Source organism: Sclerotinia sclerotiorum, genomic scaffold (genome assembly GCF_000146945.2).
Source record: "Sclerotinia sclerotiorum 1980 UF-70 scaffold_11 genomic scaffold, whole genome shotgun sequence".
In the NCBI taxonomy this organism is placed as follows: domain Eukaryota; kingdom Fungi; phylum Ascomycota; class Leotiomycetes; order Helotiales; family Sclerotiniaceae; genus Sclerotinia; species Sclerotinia sclerotiorum.
The window spans coordinates 15779-42217 of NW_001820825.1; the positions used below are offsets into that span (position 1 = coordinate 15779).

Sequence of the window (26439 nt, forward strand, 5' to 3'; positions counted from 1 at the left end):
GCAGTAAAATTTCTTTGATGTTGAAGGATGTTGGGGAACGTTGGAGGGGTAAAGGAAGCTCAACATCAGAGTTGGGTTTCCATTAATCCCAACCATTTTATCTCATCGATCGACAAGTTCGTTAACCTCTTTGATGTTCGGGCATTGATGAATCGACCTGAGGGGTAGATAATATTTATGGGTTTGGTTGATCAAAATTAATTGGATGTTACCCCATAGCGGGGTTGTGAAGTCGCAAACCCAGCATCGTGTATAGAAGCGCACCAGACAGCTTCTTTGGCAAGAACGTATTGCATATCCGACATGTAAGATAAACTTTGAACAGGATTTGATCATCCTTCAAGGATATGACACGGTTGAATACGCTTTGAGCTTTTCTGTTTAATATGTAAACATGAGCAATAATTGAAAACAATACGTAAAGCTTACGGTGTCCAATAGTTAGGACTAGCAGTTTAAGCTTAATTTTCAATATTTGAGATTTTATTAACCTTAGTATTTCCAAATTCCAGTGTTTCAATATTTCAATGTTTTTCAATTTCTAATAATTCTAAATTCTAATATTAAAACTCCAAAGCTCCAGATAATTTGAATGTTTCGCATAGAGCCAGCAATTTAAATACCTTTGTTGTTGCGTCGAACTATCAGTCCAGCCATTGAATGCCCAGCAGGCTTCCCGCTGTCTAGCGACTCAAAATAGTCTTTAGCACTAGCAGTAACTTCTCGTCTGGTACGTCTATCATGTCCATAGATCTCCAAGCGACAAATCTATCAGGTCTCACCAACACGCATCCACTCTCGTTGACTTCCCTTCGTCTTGCCCAATCAAAATATACGTCCTCATAATCTTGCCTCCAGCCAATCGAGTGCACACTGATCTCAAGCCCAAGAATCTCTGCCGCTTTCATGGCAGAAGTTCTCCATTTCTCCCCTCCAATTCCCGTGAAAAGAGAGAATTTTCCATGCCCAGCAAGATCAATGGTTGAAAACTGTTTCCCTGGAACCTTGGTGTTTAACCATGCATGTGGTAGACGGCTTCCAGGATAAGTAGTAATCTCATGTTCGAGAATCGGATCCATTGGCAAAGGTGGTCTTGGCTTTTCGTCGGAAGTGAAAACAGCAGAAGATTCATAGCGTTGATTCATCTCAATACCTACCCCATGAAATTCACGCGCTGTTCCTTCTATGCCAGCTTGGAAGCGTGCTCGACGCGCTGCTCCTTCTGGTGTAGCTTCCCGAAGTTCTGCAAAATGTTTTCGGCGAATTTCGACAGATGGGTCCATCATTCCTAATGCTTCCCATATAGGGAGGTGATCTCGAGTCCCTTGATTAGCTCGTGTGACGATGGATTGTCCGACCGGCTGTCGCTCCAAGCTATAAGAATTAAGGAAATCGCTATCTGCTTTCCCCTTCAGGACGTATGCGATTTTCCAGGCAAGATTAAAAGCATCTTGGATACAAGTGTTAGATCCCAAGCCGTTTGATGGTGGATGACGGTGAACTGCATCACCAAGGCAAAATCTGGGTAACTTAGTGGACGAAATAGAGCATGAGGAGGGCACAAGACATACATATTGCCGTCGGAGTAGTATTCCGCCACCGTTTCATTGATAGTCCATTTCGAGACTCCGAGTAATTCAACGGGGACTGACTTATCTCCGATCATATCTTTAACACATTCCAAATACTCTTCGTCTGATGGATTGACATCTTTTCCAGGATAGGGGGAAAGAATAAACATCCACCTGAAATGTTAGTACTGTTTTTACTCAAACTTGACGTAAGAACCTACTCATTCCAAGGTTTCACCATTCTGGCAATAGCAGTCCATCCATAGTCAGGAGTATCTTCATCTGGCCTCATAATACAATGCAAATTTCCCATTCTATTCTCCATGATGTGTCCCAACTCCGCTCTGACCAGTACGTTCATAGCTATCCCTCCTCCAGGCTTTTTGATTAATGGGATTTGCAACTGTCTCAAAACTTGACTTCGAGCTCCATCACATCCGAATAAGTATTTAGACCGAATGTGGTAGATTTGTTTCGTTAAATTGTCCTGAATTTTGCTGATAGTTGTATTTGAGGCCGAATCCTTTTCAAAAGATAAAAAGGTGGTATCAAACCGACAATTAAATCCACTGTGGGATGCCCGGTTGATCAAGATCGGCTCGAGAACGGTCTGAGGAATATCAACATGGCTGCATGGACTTGCGGCATCATAATCACCCTGCGGCATATATTAGATTTTTTTTTAACAGAGTTTCTTCAAGTTAGTCTCGAACTTACAGCGCGATTCGGGTCATTTCCAAGTGAGTAAACTCTTGCATACTCCTCACCAGCTAAAGTACGACACCATCGCGTATGTAACATCGCATCACCCTTGACAGCAACTTGTAAACACTCTTTTTCCAAACCTATATCACGCAAACATTCCATTGCTGCCATGTTGATAACGTGGGCACGAGGAGTGTCTGCCGTACCAGGAGTGGCTGCGATAACCATTCCTCGAAGTCCTGGGAATATTAGTACCGTTATTCATTTTGTTCTCGCTACTTCTCCATTCTCCAAGCTTCGAAAAACTCTGTAGGTGGGTAAATAGGTATGTAGTGAACACCCAAGGAAGCTATATGGACTCACCATGATAGCCAAGAAAACAGGCCAGAGCTGCTCCAGCAGGACCAGCCCCAACAATTAGCAAGTCAGTCTCGACGACTCCGTCCGTCATTGTGGGCTTAAAATCCTCGGATTGACCATTATCATCCGTGTAGGGCCAAGTGTGGGAAGGCATGTTGGAGAATATAATATGAGTTGTGAAGAGAATGCTCAGAAATTTGGACTGGTGGGTGAAAGCCTGATTTTATATCAGAATTCCCTAAACATCATGTGTCTACAGATAGTATTGTACAACCACTCTTACCGGATACAAGAAGTAAGCCCAAACTATGTAAACTTACCTACACCAGAACACACAAAAAAACACTAAGCCTACTTCAGCCCCTCGCTTCTCTGAGGACGAAGCAAAAGGGAGTTCAAAAATAAGTTTAGTGTCATTCTAGTGTTGGTGACTTTTTGGGGTATGATGCATATAATTGGGTATTCCATATAAAAAATTGTTAAAGTTTGAAGATTTTAATAAAATACCGGAATATCTAGTACGAAAATAGGGAAGCTTTGAAGATAATCTGGCATTTGCGGGTATTTTGATGTAAAAGTGACCGGTATTATAGCGAGGTTCCACTCCATCGGAAAGAGTAAATTTACACCGCACAATTGCACTTGAGAACTTTGATTGGTCTTACCAACTTCCGATTCGGAAATGTCAGTATGAACGACCGGACTGATGCCGTGTGCTCCATATTTTATAATTGTTTAGATGAGCATTGCTAAGTCTTTGTAATATTCAGTCTTTAGTTTTTGTCGAAAGCTTATGAATGCTTTGAAGATGACTTTATGTGAAAGTAACACATCGTAGTCATCAACGAAGCATCGCTGTGTGACAGGTAAGATCTTACAAATACAAAGGCGATAGGAATTTCAAATCAACAAACCCTCGCCTTCCGTACAACACCACGTAGAGAAGGGTCTGAGGATGAGATAAATAGCATCCCATATAAACTTGCTTATAAGAGGTGACTAACGATTGTACACTCAGACGGAAGCCACAACAAAGCCACGACGTCTTAGGTGGCTTACGTCTGAGTGGTAAGTTACCGTGCACCCCCACCAGAGATGTGGCGCATTACCCCGCGCCCGGCACTCCACCGGTAACTGGACCAAGCCACGAAAGCCATATGTAGTGTGATTATCGAATGGTTCTTCATAACTAATCAAACAACATATTTTCCCTACTCCAGACAACATTCCACCTCAAAATCTAACCTTAATCATTCCGCTACCATCAAGAGGTTACGTTTAGATGTGTATGATTCCGAGAGCGAGAATGAAACCACATCACCAGCCAATGTTTCGACTGAATCTAGTAAGTTAATTCATATTATTTCCTATTATTTGTTATTATTTGTTATTATCTAAACTGATAATGTAATAGAGATGAATATTCCGACAAACGCAACTTCCGAGATTATCGATCTCACTAATGATGATACTCCCAGTGGAAGCGATATACCTGCCCCTACCGGAAAACCCGTTTCCACGACACTTGAGGGTCAACATAGTGATGACTTGGTTACTATATACCAATCAACAATCGGAACGACTACCAAAATGATTGGTAAAATAGGTCAAAACAAATCTGCTATCCGTGAAAATTACAACGAGGTCATCAAACCAATTGGTCTTCCGAAGAGACTTACAAATCCCTACTCGAATTGTTTTTGGGAATTTTGTAAGTCTAATGAAACCTTCCAAGCTATCGTCAAAACAATCATCAGAATCACAATTACCCGAACCTAACCCAATCCAGAACAGTGTATTTTATTCAATCCTCGAGACGACAATACTCTAATCCATAATTACGCGACATTTCTATCCTGTACACACATCTTCCTGGTACAAAAGTCGATCAAGGGGCGACCAGGACAAGTACAAAGCTGAACAAATACAAGCAACAGGCATTCGGAAAGCCGATGAACCTTGCTAACATTGTGCTATACGTGGATTTCCTTGCAGAGTATTGAAACCTGATTCAAAGATTGCAGAATTCACTCAGCCGAAGGGATGTACACTTTGTATTTCTAATGATTAAGTGCGTCATGGCCTTGACAGATGCTGCACGCTCAACGATGGCAGGATAACCCATGCCGAGCATGAGGCGGGCATTTCATTATGAACCACAAATACACCTTTGGTTTGAGGCCCCTTTGGTCTCGAAGGGACCTCATCAGCACCTTCAAAATTTGCTGATAAAAGCTGCTCCACGCCTGTTTCTTGGGCATCTGAAAATCGCAAAATTACATGGTACCCGCTTGAACAAGGAGAAGTACAAATTGAGTGGAAGCCATACAGCACCTTCTCAGCTACACTTTAGTTATGCTCGCTGCTGAGGGCATTATAAGGGATGATTGTCTTCCATTTTCTAGATCCAACGTTGTACAGCTGGACAACCGCCATAGTAATAGTAGAAAAAATATGACCACAGTATCGCTCCTTCAAAACTCCTTGAAGGTCATGAATTTAAGTGATATCCCTGACTACTTCCAGTCGCCATACTTCAACAAACTGAGTACCAGAACGGTATTTCGGGCAATAGTATCACGATACTTATGGGAAGCCGTCCTTTCGAGTATGCCACGGGATATCGAACATTTTCGAGCCACTGTACGCCACATGCAAGATCTGTGATACCTTAAAATGTTTGAATGTGAATATTGACATACCTTAGTATCTCCTGAGCAGATTGACAATGCAGTTCAGGATCAATTCTGTCCTAGGAACAATAGCACCCTTTTCGTCTATGATGCAATAAATGCCATTAATGGAGATATATGCTACGCAGTCGATGACGAGATGTTCAAGCAAATGGGTGGAGAGCTAGTCGAGATACTTTTACCACTTTGTCTTCTTTACTGTAAATCGCGACGAGAAATCATAGATATCTGTACACCGTCATGTACTGGTATTGCCTACCTGGCGAACGAATTGAGCTTCTTCATCAAAGTCAGACCTCACTCTCTAATTACACTCTACATCCCGTGCGTGGGGATATCGTTTCTCCGGATAATGGACATCTATTTGGACATGGTCGTGAAATGCATGGCGAGGTACAAATTACCCTAATGCTCGGTATCAAACCAGCTGGCAATCCTTTACTGAACTGACGCCTTACTTTGCTGCACGAGTTGAACTTGTAGCTACAAAAGAAGCTTTGATTCATAAGGAAGCCGCGAACGGTGGCGCGGTAGCCGGATTGAAGGGTTGAATTATTGAGCAAGCGGCGATTGGCAATGGTCCATATTTCTTAACAAATCTTTTGTGCAACGTCGATCTAATAGAGGTTGTTTTGGAAGGTGAAATAGATGCCGACTGCTTTCTTTCTTATGTTGGGAGTCTTGATTGATTAATGTATTCGTGAAGATCAATTGTTGATTATTTGACGCAAATTCCGTGGGTTCGTGGGTTCGTGGTTCGTTCGTTTTCGCGGGGACATGGTGGAGTCATATATTTTGGGATGTGATAGAGTGGTGGCGGATTAATGCAAGTCTAATGTTGTCTCTCTTAAGTGTGCACTCTTACAAGATAGTACTCGTAAAATAATTTGAACACACGGCATGAATTGAGCTTGCTCTTGCACAGACGATAGCGTGTCGGGTAAAAAGGATGGTGGGAGGGTGTGCTACTCCCAATAAGTACTAGTGGAGCTTTGATGTGAAAAGTGCTTTACGCTTCGTAGAACAATATTAATAGCCTGAGTGCCTTCAAATCATCTAAAGGAAACAGCAGTAAACGAAAGAGGTCAACGGGGTGACAGGTAGCTATCGCTCTCGGAGGGTAGGCATGCTGACGCCGATCTTTCAATGATACATCGGATGCCTGTTCCCGCATCCGTCATTAATCATATCTAATCTTTGCTTCTTTCTCAATATCAATATGGATAACCAGCATATCAATATCATATCAATATCAATACGCCACTCTACTATTTTCACTAATTTGCCGACAGCACTCTCGGCCCTAACTCTTTTTCCCCGAGATCTAAACACATTCGAAATGCTCAAGCTAAATGAGGAAGTCCCAAGGAATCCCATCAAGTCACCCAGTTCCTGACTTCTTCACGGACATATTCAGCCATCTTATCATCAACATACTTTCCGATTGGCGGAGATAACCACTCCATGAGTAGATCCTACCGCAACATCCGCGGTCTATTTACATCGAGCCCGCGCTCTATATATTGTGATTTGGTTGCAGGTTATACTAATTTGAAAACTTCTTAGTGCGAAGGATTGATTATAAGAGAGAAGGATGTACTTGTTCGATAGATACGGGATAGTAATCAACAGACGAAATCAATTCTTAAGGCAAAGGGACGTCCGTATAGATCTACCTAGCAATGCACAATCACTCAAAAGAAAGGTCGGAAATGGGTCCAGTCGATTTCCCGTCCTACCAAATATCAACAGACGTGGATCAAAATACTTCAGCCGGGGAATCTGTTAGATCAAAGGATCAAAACTTACCCGATTTATCGGGTAACGATTCTGAAATTGTTGCCGAAGAACTTCCTCAAGTCGCTCCAAGTCCACACGCTGATATTCCAAATGGAGGAATTGTCGCATGGCTTCAAGTTGTTGGGAGTTTTTTCCTATTTTTCAATTCATGGTATTTCTAGACTTCAAAGTTTCACTGATGGAAATGGCTGCATGGCTGACAATGAGACGATAGGGGCATAGTAAATATGTTTGGTGCATTCCAAACTTTTTATGAAAGTGATTTACTATCTCACGAGTCACCATCTAATGTTTCATGGATTGGCTCCATTCAAGCTTTTTTGCTTTTACTTGTGGGAGTTATTACTGGACCTCTCTTCGGTAGGTCCCTTTTCCTTTCCTAACCTCTCCTTCCATCATTATCAAAAACTAACCTCATTCGAGATGCTGGACTTTTTCGTCCACTTCTATCTACTGGAACATTTCTAGTTGTTTTCGGTATGATGATGACATCTATCTCTAAAACCTACTGGGAAATCATACTTGCCCAAGCAGTATGCATGGGAATTGGACTGGGATGTCTTTTTGTTCCCAGCGTCGCAATTGTTTCTACTTATTTTTCGACACGGAAAGCTTTTGCGACTGGAATTGCTGCTAGTGGAAGCTCCCTTGGTATGTATTGATTTGAAGACTTATCTCTATAAAATGGAAACTTGAGGTATCAAGATCAGTGGCTGACATCTTCAGGTGGTGTAATCTACCCAATTATTTTCCATAACCTTCAACCTAAGATAGGCTTTGGCTGGACGACAAGAGCCCTTGGATTCATTTTTCTCGCCACCCTCACAATATCCATGAGTATAATGAAGATGCGTATTAAGCCTTCGCAGAAACGAAAGTTAATAGACCTGGCGGCATTCAAAGAACCACCATACATCCTTTTTACCATGGGTCTTTTTTTCGGATTCATGGGTCTCAATATCCCCTTCTACTACATTTCATCATACGCCATAGATGAAAAAATCATGTCCTCCAACTCGGCATTTTATATGTTAAGTACCATCAATGCGGCATCTATCTTCGGTCGAATTATCCCCAACTACTTCGCAGATAAGTTTGGACCCTTAAATATCATCATACCAGGAACACTCATCGCGAGTGTGGTAGCTTTTAGTTGGACAGGTATTGACTCTGTTGGCGGTCTCGTTGTATTTGCTATCCTTTATGGATTCTCAACAGGATGTTTCGTGTCAATTCCTCCCACCGTTATTGTATCTTTGAGTCCACATTTAGGGGTAGTAGGCACTAGAATGGGCATGACGTTTGCGATTGGTGGATTAGGGCTTTTGATTGGAACACCAGTTGCTGGACAGATACTTTCGAATTCAGGATATGTTTCTACTATTGCATTTTGCGGAGCCTTGCTTCTTGCTACTGTGGCTTGCTTTGTTGCAGCTAGGCTGTGCAAAACTGGAATCTATGTTAAGAAGTTTGCATGATTTTGCGGGAAAATTGTTTGGGAACGAGCATTTCGGCGGATACCACAATGGATATGAGAACACGGTATGGACATGAGCATTTTAGACCGGCGAGTACCACGATAGATTAATGATTTATCATATGCACATATATATTCGGGGCAGGGATAAGGTGGCGGTACTTAAGGAAAATATACACTCAGCTAGATATCGATAGCTATAATGTTTGTTTCTCCAGTTCCATGAAGCTCGAAAGTAAGCCACCTTATTATTTTCTTATTCCTTCAATTCATAAAATCCCACTGCCATATTTGTCAATCTTTTCCTTCCAGTTTCATCCGCATAACGTTTATGCTCCCTTTTCAATTCTCGATCTAGAAACACAGAATATGCACAAAGTTCAGACTTGGAATAGATTGCCGCAACATCCAAGGTCATATTTGGGACGGTTAATAATCCATGTGCATCCTATGCCCGAGGACGCCAGGTCTTCGAAACGAACTGAATTTCACAGCCTGGTTAAGTTGCAAGAACTTGTTAACATTTCTAATTATTCATGGAGCTATGTGGCTTTTCACCACAAATCTCGAAATGCGTCCACCACTCCATTTTTCAAACGTAAATATGAAGGTTAATTGTCCCATCTCAACCACTCCTAAAACCCCAACTCCATAAATGCCTCACACTCGGTTCTACCCCTCCTTCCATTCCACTCCGAGCTTGTACCGCAGGCATCTTCAAAGCTACTTCCACGTTAGCACGTTTCTTAATATCCCGCAGAAAATATAACCTACTCAAAGAAACAGTCCTAATAGATTCCCAAGCAATTCTCCTTCCCAAATCAATAGGTCCTTCATCACAATAAACCGGTGCTATACGACCCCGCTCATCTTTCACCATCTTCCCCCTTCGTATCGGTGTTGGCTTTTCTGATATCCAGCTACTGCCAGTACACGCCTCACACCTATTTCTGCAATATCTATATGCGCTTCCTAATTTATTTTCCCGTGATGATGAACCAATGATAATTGCCCTCGATTTTCCCATTTGTTCTCTCAAATTCGCAACTTTCGCTTCTCCGACATAAAGTACCTTAATATCATCCCCGTACTCAAAACCTATAGGATGTCCCTCACATGTCGGATGGTCGTCATTAAATAAAGAATTGTGTCGAAATGATCCCTTTGAACAGAAATGAATGGAATCCCATCCGCTTGCATATCCCGAGTCTGTGGATGCGATGGAATTAGAGTGTGATCTTTTTGTTGGTTTTGGATCGGTGTTACTACGAGTTCGAGTTTGATGATTTATTTCTTCAGTGATGAGTTTGCTCTTGATTGAGTTCATGATTGATGGTGGTATGATGTTCTGGGCTCACTTTATTACTTCTCCGGAGCAGAGTTCTCCACTGTGCTATTGACACTTCAATATAAGTATTACCAACATTTACATGAATTTCTTTCAGTTAAAAATATGAGCGAAGACTGCCATGGGAGCAAAGCCAATAGGATTCACAAGGTTACTTAAAACATTCACCTGAAAAGTTGTACTTTGAGTGGGGCTGACTGTTGGCGGTTATAGAATTCCACCGCGTCAGCCTCTGAAAGGATTGTTGGCTTATTTCGTTGGAATCTAGGAGGAGGATCAAAAGCCATATGTATTGATGTAGCTTGATACTAATGCCTGGTTGAACCATCATCGTATGTTGTTGGTAGATAACTGAAAAGCAACCCAAGACATAGAGGAAATGCGGAAGAAATATTGGACATACATTTGATGAAAGAACAAAAAAAAAGATTGATATAAATACAAAGTATTGAAACATGACAGAACAAGCAAAGCATGCCGTAAAGCAATGGTTTATTGGAATGGAACAAAGTGAAGAAAAATAAAATATAAATCCCTTGATTCCTGTCAACTTTGGTTACTGTCACATTACTACTGCAATGACGCAGTCGCTAGTTATCATAGTATTTGAAGCTCTTTGAAGCGACCTTGAGTTGCGATTCTCAGCATGACACACCAAAAACCTCAATTATCCTATAAACATGCCTGTAGTAAAGCACTTACGAGTACTACCTTCAACGCGATTATCACACGAAATGAGGATTGCGAATATCAACTGGTATTTTAGGCAACGCTTTATTCTTGGTTCCCCGATCGGTTACTACAGCTCTGCGTGCCGAGGGAACATATTCCCTTACCCTTGTAGAAGGTAACTTGTATTCATTACGAGAGCTCTGAGACTTGTCGTGTACCTTCCCGTAATGATCGTAGTAATCATCATTCTTAGCCCGAATACTGAGGCCTGGTTTCTTCTTTTCCTCATTGAGACGACGTTTTTGATTGCTGGTATCTTTTATTGATGTCTTAGAGGTATGGTTACTCGATCTGAATTTACCATTGTTGTTTGTCCCGGAAGAGATGCTATCCTCAGAAGCATGGCCTGTTTCTTGTTAATGTACATCTACCAGAATATGTGTACTGGAAGGTTAAACATACCTTCATTATTTCTAGACCACACTCTGCGCGAGTTCTTGCCATCTCTTCCACGGCAATTTTCTTCCGATTCAGAGTTACCATTAAAGCTTCGGGCTTGAGAACTAAACTTTCCAGGTCCTCCTTGGTTGTACACAGAACTAATGGAGCGTGGATTAAGGAAGGAGGAAGCTGCTGATGACTTCCCATAAGGTGATCTAGAGTTGGTCGAAGAAGAGACTGATAATGTTGTTGTCATCTGTGAAGCTAATGAATCTTTAGAACTGGAGCGACTGTTTGAAATTGTTGGTTTAGAAGTGACACGAGTCTTTCGAGTAGAAACTCTACGCTGTAATTGGCTAGTATTAGGCTTAGAACGACTAATAATTGGATCCGGTGCATTAACATTGCCTGATCGACGAGAATTCAAATCTCTTGTTGCCGGATTCCCATCTTCTACAAGCATTCCAGTTCCTCGACCTCCCTTGCAATGCCAAAATTCATCATCGGAGTCGTCTTCCACAGCCGAAGCCTTCTTTGATTTCGTGGAGAAAAAGGGCCTCCCAAGTACATTTTGCTTTGGTGACTTTGGTGATTTAGATTTTAATTCATCAGTGGTGAGGTTCTCTTTACTGCCACCAGATATATGCCATGTTTTTGATTTGAATAAATGAGGACGATTGGAAGTTTCGCTCTTGCCCGTTTCCGAGTTTTCCGAGTATCTTCTTCCTTGTTTTGGCCTATCACCACTGCGTTTTCGTGAAGAAATATTGGCGTTCTCAGACGCATTGTGCTTAGTTTTTTTAAACAATTCTGACATGAGGTAGCATTGACTACACACCGCAAAGAGTTTGATCTCTTTGGTACATGCAGCATTGAGGTTTCTCTTTCAAGAATTTTAGTTAAGGGACAGATTGAATATAAGCCACAGGAACTCCTGCCCTACACTTAACAGTAGGCCGTGGACACCGAAGGTCAAATTATGGTCAAATCCGTTCGATATCTCACAAGACATTGGATTAATCGATACAATGGGTAGAGACCCCGTTCGAACCAGGCTCTAGCCATCAATGGTTATCGGAATCTGGACTTTACCTTCGGCTTGGATTCTGGAGATTCCTTCCATTCGCTAGGGATAATTGGTAAAACACAAGGCAGCGACTCATGTTATAGTTAATCGAAAACGGCAGTACCGACATAAATAAGTATGGCGAAATGAATTTGTGGTCCGGACATTCACGACATATACAGCCTAGAATATTCTTTTCTTGTAACATCGACCTCATCCACTAAATAGTGGTGAACCCTCTAATGGAGGCTTCAGCAAAATTAAAACAGCGTAGTTTTCTTCATATCGGCAGTCCAAATTCTAAGCGATCCTGGATTCCTGGTGACCAAATTCTGCACCATGACCAGAAGCGCGCGGTAAGAACATAAAAATGCTCGAACCAACATCTCAAAAAGGGTCAGAGGAGTTCCTAAATATTGAAATAATGATTATCATCAGGTAATTCTAGAGTAACCAGTGCTTTCGAGATCCGGCTAACATGCCGCCAAGTTATTGGACTATCCGTTGATTTGCGTCATGTGTATGGTTGTTTGAGTTATGATGTCAAGTTCAAATTGATAATGTTCAGGTCGTTGTAATATACCATTCTTCCGAAAAAGAGAGCGTCTTATATGAGAATAGCTACCTCAGAATCCTTGAATTTGAACGAAACAGAAAGGGCTTTTGACTTCATTACTGGGGTTTGAACTTGGAGATTTGCCTCGATCAGCGGAACTCAAGTTCGAGGGGCTATTTTTGTTAACCACAAAATATGATACTATCGGAACGCTCTCAAATAATCGAATGTCATTGTGAAATATCCAAGGAATTGATTCCGTCGACGTTTTGATTAACATAAAATTGTTGAAGCGACCACAAACCCAATGAAGCAAGGCAGGACCAAGCCGGAGTTACAAAAGGCGGGCGTTCAGAAGGATAGAAACTCCAGGACAAGAGCTCATGTAAAACAACTGATATATGTCATATATCCCACTAAACACCGCGATAAGTAAGCAAGACATATTTAAAAGTCTAGTACTTGGCTAAGAAGCGAAGTCGGACAAGACCCCATGATCCAGCCCGATTTTCAAAGTTGAGGGTTGGGAGGTATTTTTGACCCAGTATTTTCAGCACCATTGCTGGTGACTTGGGATTCCCACAGGCCAAACCGAGGTTCAGCTGGGCTCTTTCAATAGTACGAATATATGATTCTGGAGGGCAACAAACTCAGGCGGGCGCTTTTATTGAGGACGGAAAGAATCCGATGTCTTGGTGAAATGATGAATAAGCTTCGGATTGATACACGAGTGACATTCAACAATCAGGAATGAAGTAGTATAAACAAAAGTGCGCACTTCCTTAAAATGACTCAGCATATTGCTGAGTCGCCTTTCGCAAACGAAAGTGGCTTGAAGAGCAGTTTTGAAATGTTTTCAACTCCGAAAGTATGACCTAATGATAATTTCTCAACACAGATGTCCAAGACGACTCGTTTTCGCGAGTATCATTGGGAATCTGAAAAAGTGGATTTTTGACTGCGAATGACTTACGAACACATTGGGATAGACCAATAAGTCCAGAATCCCCCGGATCATGACTTAACGACATCTAAATGATAAATTAGTAACCATAAGCTGTCAACTTCTTAGGCAGGCAGAGCTGTTGACTCGGGAGTGTGACCGTGGCTTACCACCAAACATCAAGGTTATGTATCACTTCAAGCTGAAATGCACCTATTGCGGTTTCCTCCATCTCTCTAGATATACCGACATCATGCGGGGTACAGAAAGCACTGACGAAAAGGCAACTCGAAACGGGTATGCATACTGTTTGCCAAGTTGTTACCGTTATACCGCATAGTTCGTGGAAGTAAGGGGCAGTTCGTAAATCTGCTTGGCGGCACCTTGGCAGTCATTCAGCTCGAGTCAGCTGATGAACAGCTGATGGGAATCATAAGGTCGACTATGGCGTTGCAAGACATCTTTAAAGGATATAAATGAGATTTTTTTCCTACTTTAGTGTTCTCTCCCATCAATAAGTGTTCTTATTATCAGTAACAAAGGCTTGTCAGAATCTCAAACTAAAAATGAAGCTCAGTCAACCACTAAGCATCTTCGCGATTCTCGCAGCATCAACTGTCGCAGTGGCCGTTCCTCAAGACGATGCATGTGCAGTACTTCTTCCTCATCCACACTCTCTCCTTCCATGATATTGAAATGTCAAATCTAATTTGGGAACCATAGCAATGCCTCACTGAGGGCACTTTCTGCGAGGGCTTCGCAGGACCCGTTGGCACCTGTTGTGATGGATTAGTGTGCGAAAACGCGCCAGGTGTTGCAGATGATGCACACTGCATTCGGAAGAAGAAGGTTTGCATTTCCTAACATCCTATCCTGAGATGAAATATAGTGACGGATCTGTTCAGTGCTTGGCGAAGGGCGAAACTTGCGTGAGCATTGCAGGCCCTGTTGGTACATGCTGTACTGGAAAATGTACCTTCGTTGCACCGGACTACAGCGTTTGCAAGTGATGAACACATGTGAGCAGCGTGACGAGGTGCCTCGAGTGTGGATTTATAGGCGGAAGAAATAGGAGCCTTGTTCTTTTTCAAAACATGGTAGAGAATTTAAGCCACTTCCCACTAGTCTTAGTGCTATTTCTACGGAGACCTCATATTTTTGAGCTCGTCCTTCGTTGATAAACCACGTGATTTAGAAATTCAACCAACAACTATAGACGCATCCAGGAAAGTTATTGGCTTGTGGTTAGCGTTGACTTTCTAAAAATGAGAGTTCAATACTCATTAGCAGGTGGGCAATGCTTCAATCTTGCGGAAAAGACATTTCTGTAAGCCTATATCCGAACCCACTGTGTTACAGTGTGCACGTGAGGAGGTTGTGCCGCAATTTTCTCAGCAATCAAGGAGACTTCTAGACACCAGAGAGTAACATTGGAAAGTTTCAGGTGCAATCCACGACTGTCGACTGTCGTTGTCTGAATTCTCTTGTGAGTCAGAGGGGTGAGATTGTTCGTGAAAGCTGCTTCAGCAGTGACATCAATAGAATAACTAAGGATTGGATAGGAAAGAAAGCCATACAGCGCTGTGGCCCCGAACCCCTGATGCTGGTTTTATGTGCTTATTTCAAATATGATGGTATATAATCCATTACAGGTAGCTGTAAGGCTGAGGATAGTGGGAAAGATTATCTTGAACCAGACAAGTTGAAGGCGGTGTTAGAGTGACCAGTTCTGCCAAGGCTCGAATTTCTCGCTTGACATTAACTTCTCAACTTCTTCTGCACCTTTTCAATCTCGATTATGCTGGCCTGACAACAGCGATTAGATGGTAATTGATACATTAATATCATGCCTACTATAGTAACATGATCTACTCTGGATGCAGCACTATCTGTAAGGGCCTGACTTATTTTGCTTCTGACAAACACTAACTTCCCCTCAGAAATCTTGTTTATCTCCTTCATGATCACATTTTCACATGTCACAGTAACACAACTTACTGCACTCAAGATCGATCTGCTGTACTGAATAGATATCTTTGTACATCCGCTCCTTCTATAATAAAGTCCCGTTATTTCCTATCTCAGCACTGCGACTCATTACCATGTAAGTTCCATGATTATCAGTCGGCATGATCCTTAATGATAACCACAGGAAATTTAATGGCTTCCTGTCTCATGATTTCGACTTTATAATAATCAAAATTAAGGTTTCATGGCTTTTCCTCCGGGCGTCCAAAGTGATCTTCCTAGGCAAGAACACAGCCGATCTGCAGAAACCTTTTCATACTTCAAAGACTTCCCCATGGAAATTCGACTCAAATTATGGCACAACTCTGTCACTGCTAGAGTGATTTACATTCGTGGAGGCATTCAATATTCCGCAGGTGAGGACCATTTTGCTGATGAACCATGCCGTAAAAGAAAGATCCAGTCTCCCATCCACTACGTTTGTCAATCACCAAAGCCATGAAAAAAACCTTGAAGCATTGTTGCCATCTTTCCCTGCCGCTTGCACACGCTCTCAATTTCTCACCAACGACAGCGGAGATCCCGAATCCTCTCTTTTCTGCTTCTCATCTAGTCGGAAAACCCAGAATATCTATCAGCAAGTGCAATATTAACTATTATCACTCAAAGATACAGATCATGGCCGATAGCATCCAATTTTTTTGTCGCGTGTTAGAAGATACAAGCGCTATGCTGGTAGATAGTTCTCAGAGCTTTCGAGTACAATTCGAGATTGGCAGCAAAAGGACACGGCCTAGGCTATGCTGTCGTTTTTAAATAGTGAATCCCGAGGTATACGTGGTACATCCAAATTTCTTCTACAACGACCATAAATCGAGCGGTGGTGGTTGAAGGTTAACATCGATATGCTCTACTCCATAACCAACAGGAAGAATCTTCAGCTCTTACTTTCATTCCATTATAAAAGAAGCTGTTCCTGCTTGAAATGAGATTTGACCAAGCGTGAAGAAAACTTTCTAGTAATTGAAGTTACCTGAAAAGTGCTATGTGCACACCTAACTATGTACGAGAGAATCAGGTACTTGCCTACATTAACACCACTAGATACCCAGACTAATTGCGCCGAAATCCACATCCTCCCTTCGATTCCCGTAAATTATGGCATTTCACCTGTTTTCTTTCTTAAATCTCTATATTCATCCTTATTATCATGACCTTCTCCGCAGCGAGTAATCCATCCATGATACGCATTTTTAGGCAGGTATTTCCTTCCCATGCGCTAATTAAGTGTAGAGAGTTTATTTTCTGTCGATTCCTACTGCCAGCACCATTTCTCCATCAATAATCAGTTCCTTCCATATTTTGGAGGAATTTATATAATAATTAAATCGTGGGAAGAAAATCGATCTCATAAATTTACTTCCACACTATAATTTTTCGTCACCCCTTTTACTCTCCTTCGGTAATTCCTCTGCTATGCACTTCTCCTATGAGGTTTCTTTCAATACTACTAGTTACCAAGTACCAAGCATCATCAGTATTCTACGACCACTCATCCAACAAGTAATCCTCAGAGAGAACACATTAAGTTTCTATTCCAGATAATGCTGTCAAGATCATGTTCGGTAGATCTTGACGTAGGCTTGCGATGCTGTCTTTCCATCCCCAAAATCGACTCACCCATCAAATCCGTTTCTTTCACTTTTTGATCGCGACATCCATTCTCGGAAATTCTTGGGAAATGTATATCATGATGTACATTTTTCTTCCCATCGACATAATTAGTTGAATCTGATTCTATGCTCCAAGCGCGGTGCTAACGCGACTTCTTAAAAAAAGTATCCAAAGTATACGCTGGTAGACGATTAGCCTTTAAATATATCACTTACAATGGAATCTACAATAGCATCCTCAGTACTGACGATGGGCATAATATTAGGAATATTAGAAAGTCAATTCAAAGACTCATAGCTCCATTTTCAGGCTTTAGATCAATATGAGTAATGTTATTTGGTACATACGTAATACGTGATTAAACACGAAGACACTTACAGGACAGACCAAAGGAGGTAAAAACAAGAATATCAATTGCTTTATTAGGTATTGCAAAGCATGCACCTAAAGTGGTGATTTTTTGGATTCATAATACTTCCTTCCAACGGACGGGATTATTGCTGTGTGGGAAAAGAAGATTCGTATAATCGCATGTATCACATAAATTTCTTGGAGATATATCAGCAAATAATATCATTCATCACATATTCATGTACTTCAGACGAACAACCAGGCATTCGCTATTACTGAGAGAAATGATGCCGAGTTCTGTGAAAGGGATATAGACCCAAACCAATGATAGGTGTGCCATACATATATATCATCATGAAACTTAGGAGAGCATACCGCACCGGTATGTGATAATACGGCACAATGTTCAAATGAATAAATGATGAGTTCAGATAAGATTCCCCAGTGGCTTTTCAGACCAGTACTCAGCTCGCCTTTTCTAGACCTCGGGGTGAGGTTACGATATTACTAAGCAGCACTTAACTTGCTTCTAATTAATTAGGGGCATCTAATAATCCGCCCCCTTTAGTCCTACCTTAAACTCCCACCACCAAAAGCGAGAAAACTTATTCCTCTCAAAGAAAAACCAAGAAAAAAATACAAAAATTTTACAGAGAACTTATCAAAGAAACAAATTTCACATCCAAATCCGTTACGTATTGCGAAATGAAATGTCTGAGATATTAAGGTTATTACCGGGCACATCCACATTCACAGCAAGCAAATTTCGCAACACCAGTATGAACATCTTGGCGCTTAAACCTGGGTCTAGATTTTAGAGTTTTTATGACTGGCGCGTAGACGGGCATTATTATTGAACTAGGCTCTGGGTTCTGAGAAAAGAGTCCGGAGAATAGATTAATTATACAGAGAGTAATAGAGTAATACGGAGTAGAGACCCCGCGGTTGAAGTTACAACTTACCTACAAGTTACTAGGAGCCAAAGAAGTTTTTGTTTGGTTGATGGAAGGAAAGTAGAAGATTGAGAGTTCTGGACTTTAGTTTCAAGGTATGTGCTTTGTACGTGAAAGTCTCGATTTGTGGGGTGATTCAGAAGTTGTACTCCGTAAATTCATGATCATATGTTGAACCCGGCTTTGCATTGATAAATAGCCAAAGTAGATAAACCGACCGAGACCGGGTCGTGAGCACGGGAAAGTTGACAGTCACCCAGTACCCGGTCGGAGGGACTGAAGATTGAAGCAATTCGCACAATTCGCACAGTGTATAATCCTGTGTTAGGAGTATAGATAGTGGGAAAATGAAGTGTATAAGTAATAAGTTTCAGCTCCTGAATGGTCATGATATCTTCGATAGTTTTATTGTCGATTTTGGGAGTTCATGCGACCTAAAGCATTCTTTCTCGGTTCTGATGAAGATGGTCAATTCTAAGTTCTTCCAGAACTTTAAGAACTCAATCGCCACTTTTTTACCTCATCAGATCCAAAATGATTCATTAGATGCCGTTGAGAGGGGAGATCCAATATCGTTTTTGGGTAAGTTCTCTTACAGGGCAATACGAGATGAAACAACCCAGTGTTACAATTTTCTGACGATCCTGGTTAGGATTGGGTGAATGGATGAAGTGGAGCCCCTGAATGATTCCCAAGACTTTTCATGGCTTTTTGATGTTTAAACTTTGATGTAGGTACGTGGAAAAGAAGAGATCGGGGGAAGGAAAGCCCGAAGATATCAATATGCATTTGCGGAATGGAATAATAGAAGTTTGACTCATCTCATATTCGACACCTATTATAGTAGATAAATCGTGCTAATAAGGAGTTCAATATTGATCAATTGATTGATTTCAATCATCCAAACGATAGTAGAGAAAATACATTACATAAGCAAACCAACGACCGAAATCTATTTAAAGAACTTTCTCGTACCTTACCTTAGTCACTTATGACTCCAATTTCATCAGTTATTTATACCTCATTGTGCATGCATTCCCGTAATTCATTCACAAGGCTTAAAGCGAAAAACGAGAAAGAAAAATTGATAAAAAAAGGGGCAAAGATTCAAGGCCAAGAGTACGTGGACGTTCTGGAATGGCCCGACCCGCAGGTATAACATGCGTAAGTTGTAACTAACTATTTTACTCAGCCCCTTTTGGACGAACTCTTTTTTGAGAAGAAGGTTTGGTGGATCATGGAGAATAGTAGAGTAGTACAGAGTACACAGTCATGGGCATGGGCATGGCGTAAGGATCCTTGAAAATGGTGGTTGTGTGTGTCACTTGTGTGTGCAGAAGTAGAAGTGACCTATCACTAGAGAGATATGCTTCAAGCTATTTTATGATGTGCAGATTTTGTAACGCTCCGTAACACAACATACTCTGTAATACTGGATTGATGAAGAGACTACCTAGTATTTGCTTCAAAAGACTTCATTCAATTCACTGGGCATTTTCACGACTTTTTAATAGATTATTTATTATTATATTAATCTTGCATAGGATTTTTGAGGAATGCTGGAAACTTTTATATATCTACTGTAGCACTATCTTGGCTAGATCTGCTTAGGTATACTAATAATAATAAGCTTGTAATAAGCTGATTTTCTACTTTCTACTGTCCAAGGCTAGATATTCATCACCCACATTCATTCAATGATCCTTGAACCCTTCCTTCACCTCTGCACAAACTTAAAACCGCCCAATTCTTTCCTTAACCTTACTAACCTCCGAAATTCTATTGAAACTATTGAGAGTATGTCTATGTCTATGCGCATGCATGTCTTTTTTACATCTTTCATTCTCTGAGCCACCAAACACTTTTATTCGTCTTTCTTAATCCATTCATTCACTCTTTCATTTGATTGCAAAAAGAAAGATTCATACTTTTATTCAACACTCCTCGACGGCTTACCATTTACATGACTCTCGTTGACTAACAAGATATTCTTCCATTCTTCTATTCTTCGACTCTGATCAACCAACGGCCTTGCCTATACCATACATACTATTTACCAGGTATTTTCGAACACGAAGGAGACTGATTCAGATTCCGGTTCACCCGCCAGTCCGTTCAATTACCCTTCACGCATAAACAAATCGAGACAGACCCTCTGCAACCATACAACAACCCACATTAAATTATACCCACAACCACATCCATCTATCCATTCTCTCCAATCATTCTAGACGCCGATTCTAGGCCCTTTCCAAATTCAAAGCCTAAATAATTTCACAAAACCGTCATCATGGCCGACGATTTTGGTGCTCATGATCCATTGACTTCAACTCTTCCTCAAGGAAATCCAAATCCTACCGTCACTCATCGGAATCCTGAGAAGAATTCTCCCAGTAGACAAAGTACAATGAGGTCTAAGAGTGGATTTGAGGCTCATGCCAGCGGAGCGACGACACCAAGTAGTTTCAAAAGGCACAGTAGACATGATTTAACCGTTGATGATTATTTCGTATGTTTTACTCGCTTCTTTCCTTTTCATTTCCAACTTTTTGCTTCATTCTATTCACAACTTTCTCGAGAATGGAATTTGAGAGATCAAGTATCCATAGATCGAAACAAAATGACTAATTCTTCCATCAATAGGTCGGACCAAGAAATCTCGATGCTCACTCCAAACTTCCCTATTTTATGCGACTCCATGGTTCTGTTATACCTCGAATGATAGTACCTCTTTTTTGGATTGCATGCTGGTCTACATTAATTACATGTATTTCAACATTTTCCGGTACAAAATTGGCTGTCAATACTTTACTTTTGACCGTCCTGGGTTTCGTTATTTCTTTGGCTTTGAGTTTTAAGAGTTCTACTGCTTATGAACGGTTTGTCCTTCTTTTCCTTTGTGTCCTATTTTTTGTGCTATTGTTCCTTTTATAATTTGCTTGCTTGTTGCAGCAGAAATGAAAAGGATATGAAAACAAGCTCGAGCGGAGCGAGCAAAAGGGGGTTTGGGGACTTGCCCCCATAATACCTCACTATAATATTAATGACGCTCCGCTGGCTCTCCGAGGGCCACTGCCGTGGAGGCAGACTAATATAATTATACATTATTCACAGAATTTCAACTAACAAAAAACCAGTTATTCCGATGGTCGTAAAGCATGGGCTGCCCTTTCAGTTCAATCCCGCAACCTAAGTCGATTCATCTGGGTCAATATACATGAACGTGAAGGTGACATGGGCAAAGAAGATCTTCTCGCAAAAATAACCGGTATCAATCTCGTTTTGACCTTCGCCGTCGCTCTCAAGCATAAACTTCGTTTCGAACCATACGCTCATTATGCCGATATTTCTGCTTTAACTCATCATCTCAATACGTATGCACAATCCGCTACTACCCCGGATGTACTTATCGAGAAAAAGCGAACACCATGGAAACGTGCTGGAGAATATCTCGGTCTAAGTTTCGCGACAAGTAACCCTAGAAAAGCAATCAAGCGCTCCAGCAAGCCAGTCGGAAACCTTCCAAATGAAATCCTCACCTACCTAGATGCCTACATTGACGGAACCATTCGCAACGGAACTCTTGATTCTCCAGTAGTCCTCGGTCAAATTCTCGGTTGCATGAATGCCCTCACCGATTGTTCCGCCTCCGCCGAACGTGTTCTTCAAACTCCTCTTCCTGTCGGATACAACATTTTGATTTCTCAAATCGTTTACCTTTACGTTTATCTCCTCCCCTTTCAACTCTTCGAAGCATTAAGATGGGTTACGATCCCTGGTACAATTGCCGCTGCATATATCATTGTCGGACTCATGGCCATCGGAAACGAACTCGAAAATCCCTTTGGAAACGACGTTAACGATCTCCCATTAGACCACTACTGCGCAGAATTAGCCCGCGATTTCGATATTCTCACCTCCGTCAAAGCTCCAACATGGGAGGAAATTGTCTATGGAAGAAAAGAGATGACAAATGATGATACGGAAGAAGAATTGATGAGGGAAAATAAAGTTCTTTGGCCACTCAGTAATTCAGGAGTAAGAATGTGGAGAAATAGAGATGAGAAGGAGATTAGAGATGCCTTGGCTGCAAAGGTAGTGGTAGCGGATAGGAAAAGTAGAGATGTGTTTACGAGTGCTGGAGAAGGAAGAGCTAGTACTGCTAGAGCGAGGAGCGGAAAGAGTGATTCAAGTGCTGAGACCGGTGAAAGCGCTGCGTAGTGAACGAAGGAACCGGTCAGAGATGGATTTTCAGGAACGAGATTTTAAACAAAAAATAAAAGCCAAGTGCAGCACAAGCGAAGCGGATCATACCCCCTCCACAGTCAAAAGTCCTAGACTGTACCCGCGAAGAATTTAAAGGCAGAAAATTGGTTGTGGGGTTGTAGCATACATATGGCGAGGAGTTTTTTTTTTTAGGGACGAAGGAGTTAGGGATGTTGTATGTAAATTATTATACGGATTTTTTATTTTCTTTCTTTTTGGTTTTCTGGAGAATGTATGAGGAGATGAGATGGGATGGGATGGGATATGTTCTTCGATGAGCTAGATGATTCTCGGGAGATGTGTAATCTTTTCTTTCTTTTCTTTTTTTAGGGGCCGTGTTTTGTATGTGTGTGTACCTAGGTATTTATTGTTCTTAGATTTGAGATGGGTTGAGATGAGATGGGATGAGATTAGGTAGATACAAAATTCGAATCAACTGGTTGATTGAATAAATTTATTTCAATATAGTTTTATGATTTTTGATACGGGGTGATTTTAGACAGTACTGAGTTTATTATAACTTGATGAGTTGAGGAATTGTTACGACGGGCTACACAACTGCCATCACATGACCAAGGCACGTGATCACAAGTGATCAGTAGTGATCATTAAGGATCACTAAGGATCACGGTATAGGTGATCACTGGTGATCATAGAAGCATGAAGGTCTATATAATCAAGATGGATTTCCTTTGTATAGAGCTTCGTGCTCAAGATCAATCATTTAGTATACTCTACTATTAGTTACGAATTGCATATCATTATTGTCATTACTTAAGTCCCTGCTTGACGCCTAGTTATAAACCACCTCGAGAGCCTGGAGCACTTCCACGTGATCTAGACGGCAAACCTCGTAACACTTAATTAATAAAATCGCGAAAAAACTGAAATTTTCAGAATTTATTTATAATTATATAAAGATTTTGTAATCAAAATTTTAATTGATTTGATTTATTAATTATTGAATAATTAATAGGTAAAAATCGTTATTTTTGGTATAAAAGGGTGGCTTATATTAGGGGTGGCCCAAAAGTAGGGTACTAGACTTTAATTCTACTAAAGCAGATAATTGTCACGATTCATTAATTCACGTGACCTCGAGGACCTTGAGGACCGAAGGGTCCCAAAGGTCCTCAAAAGATGATATAGGGTATATAAACATTCATTTAGTCTCGTAGTTAAGGAGCTTCGTGCTCAACTTAGTTATCAATTAGTTTACCTACATTCTACTTGATCTAGTAACGACTTCACTTCCAAGTGAAGACCAGTGATGAAGCCTTAACCCACAACTACCAACCAGACGAAACCTTAGGCAGCCGCTGCCTCCAGTATAGTATCGTTACAATAATCTAGAAAGAAGAAAAACAAGAAGACGGAGAAAAAACACAGAAATAGAGCAAGCAGAAATGCAATAAAAAGAAATACAATAAACAAAAATGCAATAAACAGAATGATACAATACAGAAATAAATCAACGTAGAAGTGCAACAAGCAGGAACACAAAGACATGATTAAAATAGCCAAGTACAGGAGGGACACCACTAGGTCATTTGCAGTAGACTCACTAGATTGAGAAAGAACTTCACTGAAGTAGAAAATGGCAGGAACGCAGAAATTCAAAAAACAGCAGTGCACGCAAAAACATAAGGGGTAAGTTCATTAAGACAGAGAAAATCATTAGAGGGACAGAGAAAAAGCTCGCTAGAGCAGAAGAAAACGCAAAAAAGCAACAATACAGAAAATCAGACAGGTAGATAGGTAAATGAACGGATAAACAGAAAAGACGAAAAAGACGAAAAAGACGAAAAAGACGAAAAGGACAGGAAGGACAGGAAAGATAGAAAAGCAAGATAATTCAAAACACAAAATCAACAAGACAGAAAGGTAAAGAAGTAACTCACTTGATTGAAAATTGAAAAGAAAAAGCTCGCTGGAGCAAGAAAAGACAGTGGAAAAGAGAAATTGAAAGGGCAATAAGATACAGGAAAATCACTAGATACAAAGAAAGAAAAGTCTCGCTAGAGCAGAGCAGAAGAAAACTTAGAAAGGCAGAAGAGCAGCAAAAAAGCAAAAAGTAAAAAAAGCAAAACCAAAAAGAAGACAGGAAATCCAAAAACAAGACAGAAGAAAAGAAAAGGCTAAAGAAAAAACAAAAAGAGATGAAAAATAAATCTCCCTCTCGAGAAAAAGGACGATGACTTTATACCCATCAGTACCCCTCACTTTTACTGCTAAAAAATAGTATACCCGACTAATACTTACCCCTCATTACCAGTAACCCATCTAATCCCTCGTGCTAGTGCTAAGTTGTCGTTAGTATGTTTCCTAGACCCATCCTATCCTGCGCAAATATAAAGTTCGGCTATTTTTGAGTAGTATGATCTGAATCGTAGCTCGCTACGGTTTACTTTATTTCAATCTCGAGTACATGATACTTACCTAGTTTTCTGTAGAATTTAGTATGATATCAAGAGCTGGATTTGATTTTATCTTCGGGCTTCATTTTTAATAGATATGACAACTGGGTAAATACCAGATCTCAGATGAACTATGAACTTCTCCAGAGTTTTTCGATCTGCGTTTCATTTTTCGATTACGACTTATTCGGATGTGTTGATTACTGCGCAATGACATTCTTTTAATAGAAGGTCAAGGGAAAGAGCGGAACTAATATATGAAGCCAGACTACAGCAACTCAAAACTAGCACCCCTACATCCCTGCTCCTTCCCTTCTCTTCTCTCCTTTTTCCCCACTTCCCCCTCTCACCAACCCATGCTACAAAGGATATAGCACTCACACACTAACAAACCAGGTCATGACATATACACAAAGTTTCCCATTTTCTTTTACTACTGCCTAGCCTCCTAGTACATACTAAGCTTACACTACACTCAACATCTTCCACAACAAAAAGCTAGCAATCTAATCCCCGTCCTATTTTACACCATCCCTCCCCATAGACCCATAGACATAGCACTTTTCCTTATAAGCCTGCGTTCATATTATGAGATTTAAACCATACCATTGATGTTCCATCACATCACCCTTCTAAGTTCTCACTAATATCCAATATGAGACCTAATGAGACGGCTAATACTGTAAGACTAGACATTCTCCAGTTCCTACAATCTCCCCCTATCCAAGAACATAATAATCAACTCCAATCAGCAATCCACATCTAAATCATGACTCTCGAGTCTCGAGTTTTCACTTGCTGAGTCGTGATATATCGTATGTTTAGAAAATACACCTAAACATCTAGGGTTGATATCCTTCCACTCAATTCATGCTAATTAGTTTATAATAGTAAAAAGAAAAACTTGATGGGCACCCCAAGACCCCTCAAACTCCTAAATATCCCGCAAGCAATAATCCAAATACCTATATCCTCTCTCCTCCACCGCCCATCACCCCCCATTCCCACAAGCGCCAATATACCCCTCAGGGCGATCCATAAATAGATAACTAGTAATCCAGACTAATGCAATACCAATCTGTTAATACAGAAGATAGATCAAGTAACCAAGCAACTAATCATGTGGTTATTTCTCTTTAACAATTTACTGTAAGCAATTAAGTAGTAAAAGTTAAGAT

The 26439-nt window shown here is 40.9% G+C and overlaps 14 protein-coding genes across 14 annotated transcripts; 8 read left to right on the forward strand and 6 right to left on the reverse strand.

Annotated features, from left to right (window-relative positions):
* Nucleotides 1–683: 683 nt before the first annotated feature.
* Nucleotides 684–2790, reverse strand: SS1G_08119 (hypothetical protein; the record flags this gene model as incomplete). Its single annotated transcript, XM_001590329.1, has 5 exons — nucleotides 684–1374; nucleotides 1572–1745; nucleotides 1793–2229; nucleotides 2289–2515; nucleotides 2640–2790. The coding sequence occupies 5 exons, from the start codon at nucleotides 2788–2790 to the stop codon at nucleotides 684–686; spliced, it is 1680 nt and encodes a 559-aa protein (XP_001590379.1).
* A 528-nt stretch (nucleotides 2791–3318) lies between these two features.
* On the forward strand, nucleotides 3319–4602 carry SS1G_08120 (predicted protein; the record flags this gene model as incomplete). The annotated part of the gene is made up of 4 exons (XM_001590330.1): nucleotides 3319–3324; nucleotides 3906–3981; nucleotides 4051–4347; nucleotides 4574–4602. The coding sequence occupies 4 exons, from the start codon at nucleotides 3319–3321 to the stop codon at nucleotides 4600–4602; spliced, it is 408 nt and encodes a 135-aa protein (XP_001590380.1).
* A 488-nt stretch (nucleotides 4603–5090) lies between these two features.
* On the forward strand, nucleotides 5091–5303 carry SS1G_08121 (predicted protein; the record flags this gene model as incomplete). The annotated part of the gene is made up of 1 exon (XM_001590331.1): nucleotides 5091–5303. One exon carries the CDS (start codon nucleotides 5091–5093, stop codon nucleotides 5301–5303), a length of 213 nt encoding a protein of 70 aa, XP_001590381.1.
* Nucleotides 5304–5569: 266 nt separating this feature from the next.
* SS1G_08122 (predicted protein) lies at nucleotides 5570–5779 on the forward strand (the record flags this gene model as incomplete). Its single annotated transcript, XM_001590332.1, has 1 exon — nucleotides 5570–5779. One exon carries the CDS (start codon nucleotides 5570–5572, stop codon nucleotides 5777–5779), a length of 210 nt encoding a protein of 69 aa, XP_001590382.1.
* Nucleotides 5780–7041: 1262 nt separating this feature from the next.
* Nucleotides 7042–8607, forward strand: SS1G_08123 (hypothetical protein; the record flags this gene model as incomplete). Its single annotated transcript, XM_001590333.1, has 4 exons — nucleotides 7042–7255; nucleotides 7352–7489; nucleotides 7553–7780; nucleotides 7856–8607. The coding sequence occupies 4 exons, from the start codon at nucleotides 7042–7044 to the stop codon at nucleotides 8605–8607; spliced, it is 1332 nt and encodes a 443-aa protein (XP_001590383.1).
* Nucleotides 8608–9241: 634 nt separating this feature from the next.
* Nucleotides 9242–9933, reverse strand: SS1G_08124 (predicted protein; the record flags this gene model as incomplete). Its single annotated transcript, XM_001590334.1, has 2 exons — nucleotides 9242–9321; nucleotides 9381–9933. 2 exons carry the CDS (start codon nucleotides 9931–9933, stop codon nucleotides 9242–9244), a joined length of 633 nt encoding a protein of 210 aa, XP_001590384.1.
* A 35-nt stretch (nucleotides 9934–9968) lies between these two features.
* SS1G_08125 (predicted protein) lies at nucleotides 9969–10241 on the reverse strand (the record flags this gene model as incomplete). Its single annotated transcript, XM_001590335.1, has 2 exons — nucleotides 9969–10008; nucleotides 10123–10241. 2 exons carry the CDS (start codon nucleotides 10239–10241, stop codon nucleotides 9969–9971), a joined length of 159 nt encoding a protein of 52 aa, XP_001590385.1.
* Nucleotides 10242–10679: 438 nt separating this feature from the next.
* Nucleotides 10680–11884, reverse strand: SS1G_08126 (predicted protein; the record flags this gene model as incomplete). Its single annotated transcript, XM_001590336.1, has 2 exons — nucleotides 10680–11032; nucleotides 11089–11884. The coding sequence occupies 2 exons, from the start codon at nucleotides 11882–11884 to the stop codon at nucleotides 10680–10682; spliced, it is 1149 nt and encodes a 382-aa protein (XP_001590386.1).
* Nucleotides 11885–13144: 1260 nt separating this feature from the next.
* On the reverse strand, nucleotides 13145–13884 carry SS1G_08127 (predicted protein; the record flags this gene model as incomplete). Its single annotated transcript, XM_001590337.1, has 3 exons — nucleotides 13145–13323; nucleotides 13663–13720; nucleotides 13879–13884. 3 exons carry the CDS (start codon nucleotides 13882–13884, stop codon nucleotides 13145–13147), a joined length of 243 nt encoding a protein of 80 aa, XP_001590387.1.
* Nucleotides 13885–14198: 314 nt separating this feature from the next.
* On the forward strand, nucleotides 14199–14642 carry SS1G_08128 (predicted protein; the record flags this gene model as incomplete). Its single annotated transcript, XM_001590338.1, has 3 exons — nucleotides 14199–14285; nucleotides 14356–14426; nucleotides 14522–14642. 3 exons carry the CDS (start codon nucleotides 14199–14201, stop codon nucleotides 14640–14642), a joined length of 279 nt encoding a protein of 92 aa, XP_001590388.1.
* Nucleotides 14643–15390: 748 nt separating this feature from the next.
* SS1G_08129 (predicted protein) lies at nucleotides 15391–15594 on the reverse strand (the record flags this gene model as incomplete). Its single annotated transcript, XM_001590339.1, has 1 exon — nucleotides 15391–15594. The coding sequence occupies one exon, from the start codon at nucleotides 15592–15594 to the stop codon at nucleotides 15391–15393; it is 204 nt and encodes a 67-aa protein (XP_001590389.1).
* Nucleotides 15595–15934: 340 nt separating this feature from the next.
* Nucleotides 15935–16102, forward strand: SS1G_08130 (predicted protein; the record flags this gene model as incomplete). Its single annotated transcript, XM_001590340.1, has 1 exon — nucleotides 15935–16102. The coding sequence occupies one exon, from the start codon at nucleotides 15935–15937 to the stop codon at nucleotides 16100–16102; it is 168 nt and encodes a 55-aa protein (XP_001590390.1).
* Nucleotides 16103–19042: 2940 nt separating this feature from the next.
* SS1G_08131 (predicted protein) lies at nucleotides 19043–19881 on the forward strand (the record flags this gene model as incomplete). Its single annotated transcript, XM_001590341.1, has 3 exons — nucleotides 19043–19160; nucleotides 19676–19731; nucleotides 19771–19881. 3 exons carry the CDS (start codon nucleotides 19043–19045, stop codon nucleotides 19879–19881), a joined length of 285 nt encoding a protein of 94 aa, XP_001590391.1.
* Nucleotides 19882–20868: 987 nt separating this feature from the next.
* Nucleotides 20869–22799, forward strand: SS1G_08132 (hypothetical protein; the record flags this gene model as incomplete). The annotated part of the gene is made up of 3 exons (XM_001590342.1): nucleotides 20869–21087; nucleotides 21222–21457; nucleotides 21716–22799. 3 exons carry the CDS (start codon nucleotides 20869–20871, stop codon nucleotides 22797–22799), a joined length of 1539 nt encoding a protein of 512 aa, XP_001590392.1.
* Nucleotides 22800–26439: the final 3640 nt, after the last annotated feature.